At 44.0% G+C, this 13700-nt stretch overlaps 1 protein-coding gene across 2 annotated transcripts; it reads left to right on the top strand.

Annotated features, from left to right (window-relative positions):
- Positions 1-6050: 6050 nt before the first annotated feature.
- On the top strand, positions 6051-13403 carry fgf8a (fibroblast growth factor 8a). Of its 2 annotated transcripts, none has more exons than XM_050070746.1 (5): positions 6051-6672; positions 6770-6806; positions 7620-7800; positions 9975-10081; positions 12342-13403. In XM_050070746.1, exons 1-5 carry the CDS (start codon positions 6641-6643, stop codon positions 12621-12623), a joined length of 639 nt encoding a protein of 212 aa, XP_049926703.1. In that variant the 5' UTR covers positions 6051-6640; the 3' UTR covers positions 12624-13403. The 2 variants fall into 2 exon arrangements, with proteins under 2 accessions (XP_049926703.1, XP_049926702.1); XM_050070745.1 differs by having other exon boundaries at positions 12339-13403.
- Positions 13404-13700: the final 297 nt, after the last annotated feature.

Below are 13700 nucleotides of genomic sequence, written 5' to 3'. Positions count from 1 at the left end.
GGTTTGGAAGACTTGAAAGCTACAGCACAGCCACGCACCTAGCTGGATTCATCATAGTTGGTAATACATATGGCACCATGTGTCTTGTGTATAGGCATTTGTTCAAAAGTAGCATTAGTAAGTAGCATACAGCCACTAAATAAGACTTCCATCTATGGCACCCTAATTGCCATACCATACCATTGTCAACCACTTATCAAGAGGCCGGGTCGCAGGGGCAGGAAAGTATTCCAGATCCCCCTCTCCCCACCAACACTTTCCAGCTCCTCCTGAGGGATCCCAAGGCGTTCCCAGGCCAGACGAGATATCTAATCCCTCCAGCATGTTCTTGGTCTGCCCCAGGACCCCCTACTGATTGGACATGCCCGCAACACCTCTAATGGGAGGCACCCAGGGGGCATCCTGAGTAGATGCCCGAACCACCTCAACTGGTCCCCTTCGACGCAAAGGAGCAGCTGCTCTACTCCGAGCTCCCTTTGGATGTCCAAGCTCCTTACCCTATCTCTAAGGCTGAGCCCAGCCACCATTTAGAGGAAACTCATTTTGGCCGCTTGTATCCATGATCTCATTCAGTCGGTCATTACCCATAGCTCATTACCACAGGTGAGGGTTGGGTCATAGATGGACCGTTAAATCGAAAGCTTTGCCTTCTGGCTCAGCTCTCACCACAACAGTCCAGCACAGCACCCGCATCACTGCAGACGCTGTGTCAAACTGCCAATCTCTCTCATGTGCCATTCTACCCTCACTTGTGAACAAGACCCTGAAATACTTGAGCTCCCTTGTTTGGGGCAGTAACTCTCTACCAACATGAAGGGGGCAATTCACTGTTTTCCAGCACCCTAATTGAAATTAATATATGTACATTTATTTTAAATTTGGTGTCTAGTTGCATGAAGACCAACACATTACAGCCTATGTCCTCACTACCACTAGTTACTGCAGGTCACCACGTAACAGAAACAGCCCTGGGCAGCTGAACACTGGAGATGATCTGCAGAATCATCTCCTGCAAATATGGCCTCACTGTCAGCCTCAGGTTTGAACAGATCCAGGTGTCAGAGCAGAGGCTGACTCTGTGCGGGCTGTAAGTGGTCATATGGAATGGGTATTACTAGCATATGTTCCTTGAAGGAGGGTATATTTGGTCAAACCCAGCAGGGCAATCAAAGACACATTGGATTTGAGACTGGAAATGACTGTAATGCCAGGCGCTCTCTCTCTCTCTCTCTCTCTCTCTCTCTCTCTCTCTCTCTCTCTCTCTCCATCCAGATGGATAAACAGTTGAAGGCACACACCTAATGACTGGGGCCTGAGAAAGTGACTGGAGGACCACAGAGTTACTTGAGACCTCTGGCTCAGCTCTGCCTGTTATTTGGGTGGTTGTAATTGTGTTTGAGGCAGAGCAGAACAACAGAAGTGTGCTGACAGCAACTGTGTGCTGGTGATGAGACATAGTCACCCACATAAAGTACACAAAGTCAGATTGCACCAGTGTTGGTTTGGGACTGAAGCTGGATAATCGGGTACAGTGGACCAAGAGCTTACCTGCACTACTATACTCACACATTCCCGTAAAATTCGGATAAGCAAGGACATCAGCTGAGTAAGGGCAAATGGCCGCATTCTTTCAGCAGTGTGTATGCTTATGTGTTGTGGGCCACACTGTAGGACTGCCTACTCAACTGATGTCCTTGCTTATCCGACTCAACCTTTGCGTTGCTGCTATTATTCAGGTTAGAGGTAGCGCTGAAGGACCATCTCCAGAGCCGTTCTCCTCTGGGGCTGGCAGACAGTCAGTTCAATGTCTGGCCGATTGGCAGGAGCTAACACAGTAGCAGATGTTAAATGGTCCTGACAACCTCACACAGACACCAAAACAGCTCAGCTTCTGTGACTGTTAGATAACGCTGGCTGTGTTGTGCTAACAGTTAGCCCTGTCACTGTGTGTGTGTGGAGGCAGACTCTCACCAACTGTCCTTGCGTGGAGCTCACGCTCCCACTGCAGTAGTCCCCTGGCACTGGGGAGGTGGTGAGACCACGAGGTGTGCTTGTCTCATCAGAAACAGACGGAGAAGGGGCGAGGAGGGCCTGAGCAAATCAATACGCTGTGCCCAGCTTCACAAAGGAATCAGATTTTACCCATTTTAAATAATATGTAGCCTGGCAAACCTCCAACTGCTTTAAAACAACAAACCATTTGGGCTTTGCAGGAATTATGTATGTTTTTATTTGCATATAAAGCAGTTAAGTGAGATCCAATCACAAGTGGTCACTCGAAACACATGTTGAGACGCACTCTGATGTCAGGGGTGAACAGACAGGCTTGAGTCATGTTTCCACCAAAAAACTTTGGTATAGTACCATACATGACCCATATGGACATGAAGCCTACATAGAGTGAGACCACAAAGAGAGAGTTGTTGGAGAGATCTGGGGGACAGTGTGATGCAGCCAGGAGGCTGTGAGATGAGACTTTTCACCGCAGTGGCTTATCAGAACAGGTAAAAAAAATTTGACTTTAGAGAGGGCCCTACGAACTGTTTCATGTGAAGCGTACTGAGGGTCTAAAGCCCATCCTAATCCAAACCCAGCTCAACAAGGTTGAGGGAAAAGAGAGAGATAAATTATGGGGGGAGGAGGAAGAGCAGAGGGAGGAGGGGAGATGGCAGATGGCTGCACGTTGGAATGCAGAGCAGGAATGATGGAGGGAGAGAGAGGTGTAACCAAGGTAGTAAATTGAAGGAAAGGGGGGTTAGAGGGGAAAAGGAGGATAATATTTAATAGAAAAAGAGAAATGTTTCACTGACACGTTCCAATAAAAACTGTTTTCTGTGTGCTGTTATTATCCACAGAGATCACGCAATAGGGCTGTTGCAAAGTCCCTTCTTTATGTCACCTTTGCATTTTTAAACAGAACCACAGGACAGTGGCATCATTCTGCTCCAGTGTGTAATTTTAGGGGCTGTATACATGCCGTGTTTTTTGCGCCCTTGAATTAATTGTTTTTAATGTAGATGCAAGGCAGGCACACTCAAATGGCAGAGTGACGCCATCGCGGCCCGCATGCATTCCTAAGTGTCTATTTTTCAGGGTGCAACTGCTTTGCCCTGAGATAAACAGAGTTCAGCTTTTGGAACACAGCAGTGTGCACCGCTTGTCATGTGATGAGCAGCAACCAATCACAGCGTCAGGCACAGATAAAAAAGCCATCCTTTCCCATTGGCATGTTGCTGGTCACCATTATTTTGTAACGGCACCCGGTGGCATTGGGGGAATGTGGCTGGAAGACAACTTAAGTTAAGGGGCAAAAAGTCTGAGTAGGGGGGGAGGTAGGGGTGTTGGATGGGTCTAACAACCACAGACTTTCACCCGCTAAAGCCAAACTGCATTACTTTTTTGTAAAGCCAAACCCTGTTACTTTTTTGTAAACCCAACCATGTGCGTGTTGGCTAAACATAACTATGTGCGTTTGTTGTTGAAGGACAAAAACATTAGTTCACAATGTTGTACTGACGTAGTGTATTTATTTTAAAGGAGATTGTATGCAAACAGTACATTTTCTTTGAAAACAGACAATGCATGTAACAGTCTGAGGTTGACACGGTGTCCCAGAACGGGAACAACCAACACACCCAGGGTATCTTGTACGTCATATCTTAACATGGAAAGTCCATGACCAAACATTGATATGTGACAAGGTCAGAGTGAGAATGTGTTGCCATGGTCCTGTCCTGCCGGCTGTCCCTTCTATAAAGACACCATTTCAGCACTGTTACTACCTCCCGTGGTGGCTTTAAGGCCACACCACTCTGCCCCCCCCATTCCACGGTTGTACCTTATATACAGCACTGCGAGGCAGCATGACGGTGCAATATTCCCACCTTGAACAGAACAGATGTCACTGTTGATTTTTTAATACTGTGTACATCACAAACTAAATAGGCTACCAATCACTTCCATTGTACTGTGATGGAGGACACCAATGTAATGTTCTCTGAATGTGCCTTTCCACCTTCAGAGCAGTCGGCAGTGTTGTGTCATTTCACTACAGTGTGAAAGTCAGTTTTAGTGATGTAATTCATCACAAACAACATTATGTCAGATTATACCAGTTACATTATTGTGACGTAGTTCTGCAGTGCAGACTATTCAAATCAGTCTTCGCACTACGTTACCACACAACCATCATGTCACTATGATTTTAACAGTTATGGATGGCTCATCACAAGCCAGTTTACTGCAAGATTGTTTTTGGAGCATACCAAAATTAATGGAACCCAATGGATGCCAACAATCTAAAACTAAAATATGTAAGGTGATGTAAAGCATAGATAGCTGGTAGTAACTACCAAGACATTCTGGAGAAAACACACAAATACTGAATGGTGTTAAACATAATGATCAAATATGAATTATGTTTTTTATTTCAGTGTAAAAATATATTTTTGATAACCCCATACTGATGGCGCTCTGGTGATGAGTGGAGAAACAGAGAAGAGAGAGGGAGAATAGGAGCAGAGGGGGAAGGGTGTTTGCCCCCTGCAGGGCTGCTGATGGATGCAGGGCTCCTGGGGTTAAGGGGAGGGCAGCCAGGCCCTGAGCCAGGGTACAGAGTGGCAGCTACCTGCCGCTCATCACACACACACACACACACACACACGCACACACACACACACACACACACACACACACACACACACACACACACAGGGCAGAAGATGCTAATGGGAGGGAGGGTAGGAAACAGAGAAACAAACCATGTGACAACATGAAGCCTGTCAATAGAGCAGACAACAGATGAAGTGACTCCAGCATGTGATACGGACAAAGCAGAGCCCCATTCACAGCTCCACACTGTCTTCAAAAATGTCATATTACACCATCAAGGGCACTGGAAGCTGTTGCCGAACCAGCCTCTCTAGAGCGCCCACTGGTGGCTTTACCCTGTATGACAGTGAGACCACCTTCTCCGGTGGGCTGATTTTTCAGTTGTGATATTCTCTGATATGTCTTATCAAGATGTGTCAAAGCCAATTCGAACATTATTGATTCAGAACTGTGCAGTCTTTCAAGTCACCCTAAAGAATCTCCTTGTTTGGCTCCCAGTCTGATGGCTTGAGTCTTTAACCAGTAACTCCTTTTACACTCCAAACAGCGCAAAGGATGTTCTCAATGAAGCAAGTCAAGCCTCTCCACCTAATCTAACGACCTTAAATGGCGTTTATTAATCAGACCGTGCTGAGTTTCTGTGTCCTTGTTGTAGCCGATACTGAGCAGTCTAATTAATGCTCAATCAATCAATAAAACCTAACGGTTAATTGAATGGCTATTCTCTATAATAAAAGGGTGCGATTTGCGGATAATTAATGTGGCGCAAAAAAACAAAATGGGCCTATTTCATTTCAGGCTGTGAGGTGTGAATGTCCCACTTGTCCATACTGCTGTCTGCTTCATCTTAATGAATTCATGTCTCACTCTGTCCGCAGCTTTGCTCTGCAGCCATTCTTGTATTGCTTTGGATAAATCCATGAATAAGTCTTTAAAAGCCTGTTTGTCTTTGCAGTTCACTTAAACCTTTCTCTTTATCAAATGGAGGGAGGGTGTGTTTTAAAAACGCTAATCGCCTGTAATCCTTTTAATATGTCTCACACTTTGCTCTGTCAATACACAAAGCAGCTTGATGCATCCCCAAACTGGAGGAGAGGAGTATCCATGGGCATGAGAGGAGACATGAGAGGAGAGGAGGAATGAGCAGGAGGGTCATCAGGTTACTACTGACCATTCATCACAAACACAACTGTATCGTGATGATGAGAGGGGGTCCTTTTTTTATTTAAGTGTTTTCCTCAGACTTGTGGTGGCAGTGCGCGCAGGGCAGCCCAGGCTCCTCCTCGCCCCTTTCCCCCCCTACCAAGTGTGGACCGCTCCTCAGGTAGAGAGATGTTTTAAATCAAGGGGGGAGGGAGGGGAGAGTGGGGCTGGGGCTGTCCGCTTTTGTTCTGCAGAAAAAGGGGGCTTGTTCTTAGCAGATCAGCCTGCCATTTTAACCGGGGGTGTGTGAGCGCTGATCGAGAGGCTTGACACGGGAGCGGTGTGGGATGGGAATAGAGAGAAGAGACAAGGAACGTCCAGCCTGCAGTCCTGCCACAACCGAGCGGAGCAGCAGCATCGAGAGATCACTGGAGCGCCAGTCTCCTCTACAGCGGGGTCACATACACCTGAAGGCCGCAGAGGGATTACAAACCAGGGGGAATAGTCTGACAGCCGGACGAACATTTGTTTTATTGGAGAAGAAAACCCTGCAGCGCTTTTCCCTAAACTTTAACGCACCGCTCCACTTCTGCAAGTGCACTTAGACTTTGCGTATAGCCTTGTGACAGAAACAGGACATCATTTGAATGATTATCATTAGTCAGTACTTTTCGGCTTCTTGATCGTCTTATGGACTTACAGTATATTTAATGAGGAATGTGCCTGCTGTGCGCGCATGAGCCTCTCTGTCAACACCCCTGACCTTTTTTTGTGGATTTCGATGAAATCTTTGGACTTGAGTGACTGATTTGTAACGAGATCTGCTGGACTCTGCGGCTCTGAAAGGATCAGAATTCACTGGAAGAGCTTTTCACTTCCATCCAACATGCGACCTATCCCATCAAGACTCAGCTATCTGTGAGTGCCTCTCCTTCACCGCGTCCATTCTTTACGCACTATCAATGCTTTAATGCTTTAGCCAACTTAATGTATGTTTTATTTTTTGTCTCTGCAGGTGTCTACATTTATTCGCATTTTGCTACTATGCTCAGGTATGTCACTACTTCATTTCTTTTCTTATACATGATTCAGAATGTTCCGTTTTTGTATTATTATTAAGCATATGGCAGTCAAAGCGTGTGATGCGCGGCGAGAGGAGGAAAGGTGAGGGATCATCATAACATTATGTGATACAACAATATCGGATGGCTCCCACGGTGCGCCGGACAGCGGGGCGCGCGGCCTGCTGGCAGGTTGCTGATGAACATACCGGCCCTGGCACAGGACGCGCGGGCACAGACGGGGCATCGGGGCATCGGGAAATGCTTGCGAGCCTTGTGAAAAATGTCGTGGGGTTCAAAAGTAACCAGGGCCAATGTTTCCGTCAGCAGCCGTCATTCCATCACAGCGGAGCGCGGCGGATAGAGGGATCCAAGTGAAAGAGAAATACAAATAGTGAAAAGTTAAAGTGGATGCTCTGTTAGTTCATTTATCCAACGTGTTTGTGCTCTGCGATGTGGCGCGCATTTTTCCTGTACGCACAACCTGTAATCACACCGTGCGTCTGTTTTGGAAGCTGTTAATTTCATTTGGCAGCAGCTCTCCTGGAACTTGTTACACTTGTCACTCGGGGAAAAACAACAACAAGCTGTTGTTGCGTTTGGATATCTCTCCCCTCTGTGTTTAAGAGCCTCAGTCATTTCCTACACTAACCTGCAGACACACAATTGGTTTCAGTCTAGTCCAGATTTTTTTCTTCTTTTTGCGCAGTTAAATGTCCGTAAAATATATATATAAAAAAGACAGATCTACACACTGATACTACTACTATACTGATGATTGTGATGACATCTAATTTCTGACAGGTAACCAATCAGTCCCCGCCTAATTTCACGCAGCATGTAAGCGAGCAGAGCAAAGTGACGGACCGCGTGAGCCGCAGGTTGATCCGGATCTACCAGCTGTACAGCCGGACCAGCGGCAAGCATGTCCAGGTCCTGCCCAACAAGAAGATCAACGCCATGGCCGACGATGGAGATGTGCACGGTAAGAGAAGCCCCGCAAGTCCCTTGTGGTAGCCAGAAATCCTCCTCTGAAACCCGCCGAGATCCTTTCAATGTTTTGTATCAAGGTGGATCTGTGATTTTTTTTATGAATTAATTAATTTATTTGTTTATTGAGTTTCCTAACATTTTTATGTGTGTTCATTAAATTTCGCACCAGTGTAAATATTGCATGGATCTATTTCATGTTCTGGTCATTTACGACCTGACAAAAATCTGGCATTGTCCGTTCAGCGCAGGAAATTTTAGGTTTAGGCGTTTGATTAAATTTCGCTTTGCAATTTAAAAGAAAATCCGTCCTTATTAAATTCTGTCTCCTTTGGACTGCAAAGTTAGAGTTTTTGTATATTATTGTTGTTATTATTATTATTAGAAAATTTCATGAGGTAGGTTCCAAGATAAATTTTAACTTCTACATTTTGTTTTTGCTTTGTGATTGAAATTATTCCCAGCGTTTTTACACATATGACTCAAGGCCAATATTCTAATATCATTAAACCAGTGAAGAGGGCCTGAAGCATTTAAAGAGCAAACTATCTTAGATATGAAAATTAGCTTCAAATGAAAACGTTTAATTTTAATGTTTTAATTAAGAGGTGTAAATTAGCGAACATTTATTAATCAACATATTTGCAGAATTTGCTCCTATTTATTCAGTCAGTCAGAGATTTTCTGTCTTGTTTCAAGATACTACATTTCAAGACAAAAGTGAAAGCCTCTTATCACCAACATTATCTATACCTATTAAGCAAACTTAGAAGACCACTTCCACTGACTGGTGGAAGTGGTCTTCTTTGCACCATTTGTGCTCCCACTCTTTACTGTTGGAGGGGAAGAGGCTCAGAGCTCCGAGAAACTGTCCGGTAGATTGTAGATGGTGCTGGAGGTGATCCTCCAGAGATCCCGGAGGTCTGGAAGAGCCATTAGAAGTCATCCTACTTCTACCTTCCGAACATTTCCTGCATAGCTCCTTCTCCCCACCTCGCCTCCACCCCCACCCCCACCTTCAACCCTACTCTGTCCAGCCTGAACCAAACGGGCTTTGTCAAGCTTTGCAGCCACTCTGGCCTTTTTGTATTTAGAGTGAACTGAACTCCACTAAAATATCTGTTAATCATGGGTTTTTTTCTGTGCAGGGGGGTGTTGCAGAATGTAACTGTGTGCACATGCATGGCAGTAAAATGAGTGTGCAGCTATTCAGGTTCTTACTGAAGTAATTGTCTATGAAATGAGAAAAAAAGTGTACATGGGGGTGGTGTGTGCGTCTCCCACGACTGTCCGTCATTCAGCTTGCCTAAAACTGCTGATTTTGACCACAACTATAACTCTCAGACATGTAGTGGTTAGTCAGTGGGTGTGTGACCTCAGTAACCCTGTGGCTGACGCCATGAAACCATTTTTATTAGACACTGTGGATTAAAAATGGTATTTATAAAAGGTCTTCTGCTATTGGCTTTTAATATTCAAGAGAAATATCTATGAGAATGTCAAATCACTGCAGCGCAAACACATTGTATGAACTGACAATACACAGTACTCTGTCACTCTGCATAAGTGAAATAATAATTGTTCTTGTAGCTTGTTGAAAAGCAACGCAACATAAAGTCATGCTCTGCGAACTGTCCATATTTCCTGTATCTATCAGTATGTCTCTGGATATAGAGATAAATGTGGAGCTTTATGTGTGAGGTCAATACAGATTTATTTGAAAAGGAATTCTTGATGAGCCTGCCAGGGTCGCCTCTTTAGCTTTCAAAGAATCAAAAGACACGTGGTTTTATCATTTTGCAAGAATTTCAGCTTGCATAAATCCCCAGGAATGGTCCCATAGGTTCTAGTGTGTGTGTGTGTGTGTGTGTGTGTGTGTGTGTGTGTGTGTGTGTCTGTGTGTGTGTGTCTGTGTGTGTCTGTGTGTGTGTATAGAAAGAGAGTATGCATACTTGAAAGCACAGTCAAGCATTCCTGCGTGTGTTGTCGATGCTTTTATGTCCGTGCACATATGCATGTGCCCTGAAAAGTACTTCATTCAGGTTTTAATATTTGAGGAATATTTCAGACAGGCAACAAAAAAGACACATTAACATTTTTTGACAACCATCCTGTTCTCAGCTGTAGTTGCTAAGGAAAAAAAACAAACTCTTTGTTTCATTTCTATAGCTAAACTCATTGTGGAAACGGACACATTTGGGAGCCGAGTGCGCATCAAGGGTGCTGAGACGGGCTTCTACATCTGCATGAACAAGAGGGGGAAGCTCATCGGCAAGGTGAGGAGAAAAGCTGTTCTTAAGCAGCTGAGGCAGAGGCAATGAGAGGAGTTAGAAGAGGATTCAGAGTCTGTCTTGTGAACTTTATTTTGTAAAGGAAAACCTCAAGGCAAATAGCTGTGAGCGGAGAAATCAAAATCATCCATTAGTCCTTGGTGTGTCATTAGCTCTAGGGCTCCATGTTAGCATCTTTGGCTACATTTTATGAGAAGTGAAAAAATAATATGCTGCAGAAATTCTAAAGCAACCTCCAAACTAGCCCAAGTTTAGGAGGCTCATGTTAAGACAGGTTAAGTTTACAGTTAATAGCACATTAACATCATGTAGAATAAGCTTGGACTACTTCCCCAGTGTGTGATATCAGTGCACAGCAGATGAAAATATGATTCCTCAGCTAAAATAGCTCCAAAAATGACCCAAGCTACATCAGTATTCATTAGTTTATGATACTTTTTAAACAATAAAATAGTATATAGTCTTTTTTATTAATGTCAACAAGTCCTATAGGAGATCAAAAGCAAAACCTGATATAGCTTATTCCTCTTTACAAATGTGTATTAGTCCACAGCTGAAACTAGTACAATAAATCAATTGTTTCTTCCTATTTATTAGTCCAAAACTACTGTGACCAGCTGTTTTAGAAAATTACGGAGACTTTTTTTTAAAAAACTGAAAGTATATATTTGTGAGCTGCTTTTAAAGATTTACATCTTCAGTAAGAACCAATGAGCTTGGAGCCGAGAGCCATGGCAGAGTAGAGATAGTATTGTAGGTCTGTAATAATCACAAAGTAAAAAATAATTCCAACCTGCAGAACACATCTTCAAATCCACCAGAGGCTTTGGTTTTCCTTAGACGTATGACTTCAAGAACATGACCTGCTAGATAACGTAAGGTGTTTTGCTTGATGCAGCATGTGTAAAGGCTAATGATTTAAAGTATAAATATATCAGAGGTGGAAATCACCAGAGGCCCCACGATACAATATTATCAAGATCCTAAAGTCAAGACATGATAATGCAATTTGAAATGTTTCGCACTATGCTGAGTATTGCGATAGCATATATTGATATATAGATATATCATGATTTATTACCTTTTTCAACTGCAAATTATTCATGCAAAGGAAAACTTTGTCCACATGTCTTTAAAATTTTCAGTCTCTTAATCTAGTGGACAGAAAAAGCAGTTGAGTTTATTATTCTAGTAGGCTACTAAAAGTTTAATTTACATTTGCAATATTTATAATCAATACTAGACGTGGTGTTTGTGTATCAATACAGTGTTGCCATGCAAAATACTGTGATACTATGCTATATCAATTGTTTCCTGTGTGTCCCGGATGTTTATTCATTGCTGTTATGTGAGCGTGTAGGTGTGTGTTATCCCAGTGCCCCTCTCTCACTGTGACGGCTAATAAACAGAGCTGCCAGCATCTCTGCTCCCCCCACACACACACTCCCCTCCACCCACCAAGCACCCTGCCTCGTACACCATCTGCCCCGAGCTACCGGCCCAGTCACAGCCTGACCCGGCCCTAGTGTGTGTGTGTGTGCACGCATGTGTGTGTGTGTGTGTGTGTGTGTGTGTTGAAGAGAAAGAATGAACAGAGAGTGTGCCTTTTGGGTGTATCATGACTATTTTTAACACACTGCTTGTTACAGTAGGCTAGCACTGTGTCCAAGTCTAGTTAATGCTGTTTCAGCTGACCTTACTGTACATTTGGTGTATTGTGTTTTTCACTTGATGATATCACCAACTGGAAGTCACACTTCACCCAGCTGTTTAGTTAGTGTCACAGCACACAGCAGAGGACTGGGGATGTGTATTTAAGGACCTATTGATTGTTACTCAATTCAAGCAGACCTGCTCGGTTAAATTTAACCACAAATGCAACAGAAGATCAAACCAGAGGTGAAAGTGACACTTGGGGGCTGATTAAGGCTTTATGGCTAGAGGATCCGTCCCACAGCTACTGACCCACAAGGGCTGCTGGATGTTTGCTGAAGGGGGAGAAGAGTCATCGCTTACTGTCATCCCCCTCTCTCTGATCTGTAATGACTGTAGCATATGCCGCATGTATGAGGGGAGGGCTCTGTGTGTGTGTGTGTGTGTGTGTGTGTGCAGGGGACAGGCTGCACAGGGAAGCCTTTCTACATCTGATATTTGCCATCTGTAAATCTTCTCTGAACATTCCCACTAACTGTGTTTCTATGTGTGTGTGTGTGTGTGTGTGTGTGTGTGTGTGTTTCTGCAGAAGAACGGACAAGGCCGTGACTGTATCTTCACAGAGATCGTTCTGGAGAACAACTACACGGCGCTGAGGAACGCCCGCTATGAGGGCTGGTACATGGCCTTCACCCGTCGCGGGCGGCCACGGAAAGGTTCGCGGACGCGCCAGCACCAGCGCGAGGTCCATTTCATGAAGAGGCTGCCGAAGGGGCAGCAGCCCGCCCACTCGAGCCACCACCGCCCCTTCGACTTCATCCACTACCCCTTCAGTCAAAGGACTAAACGTACGCGCTACTCGTCAGAGCGCTGACGAGGAAAGGGATAGAAAAGACAGAGAAAGAGGATAAACTGACAGACTGACCGAATTTTCAGCAGCTGGCACACTCCTCCACTCTCCTACAAAACCTCTAAAGACATTTTTATACTGAGCATTACTATATCTTAATATGTAGGTTGTTTTCTATTTTTCTCAAGGTCAAAAAAAGCTGTACATAGACAAAAACATGAGAAATTTATTTTTGTACTCCAGACTTAGTACTGACCCGTGTGTTTTTAGATGCACCTAACTAATTGTCTGACTTATTTGGACATCTTAGTCGAGTGCGTGGTGTTGTTGTTTTTTTTTTCATTTTGACCAGTAGAGTCATTTTTTGGACTCTCGCCTGCTGCTCAAGGAGACTTGAAGGGCCCTGATTGACCGCACTGCCAGGAACGCTGCGTTCAGAGACACAAACTGTCACACACTGTGTGTTGGGTAAACGTTGCAGAAACATGTTGCAGTAACACTGCAGTGTTTAATCATCCTGACTGGGATCATTCTGTATCTTTCTCACACAGTGATGGAACAATGTGGCAGCTACATTTGATAAACAGGTTTCCTGTTCTGACTGTATTGTTAATGTGTACAAAATGCAGTGTGTAAGGCACCCCGACACGCCCACTACCCCTCACCCTCTTGTGTTCTTGTTGCCCACTGAATGTTTGTTTTTATACATATAAAAATATATTTTTATTTGAGGATGTGTAAAATAATTTTAAGGATGGAATATTTATTTAAAATGTGTAATAAATGTACATTAAAATACTGATATTAAACTCTTGTTTGGTACATGTTTGCTTTGGGCCCATTTGTGAAACCCTGAAAAGACACACATCGGTTTGCTGAACAGACTAATCTTCTATGCGTACATACTGAGCTGTCTGTAAATACATGTGAGCTCAGTGTTTGTCTGATAGCACCTGCGCTGCGCCTGTAAGATGTAGAGGAAATACAAAAACACAACTTCTTTAATGCTCTCTTTTATGTTTTGTTCACACTGGGCGTGAATAAAACAATTTGCGTGATTGAATTACAAAGTCAATGTAAAGATGCAATAAGATGCAAATT

Source organism: Epinephelus moara, chromosome 19 (assembly GCF_006386435.1).
Source record: "Epinephelus moara isolate mb chromosome 19, YSFRI_EMoa_1.0, whole genome shotgun sequence".
NCBI lineage: Eukaryota > Metazoa > Chordata > Actinopteri > Perciformes > Serranidae > Epinephelus > Epinephelus moara.
Note: the sequence above shows the minus strand (reverse complement) of the source record. Positions and strands in the feature narration are given on the sequence as shown.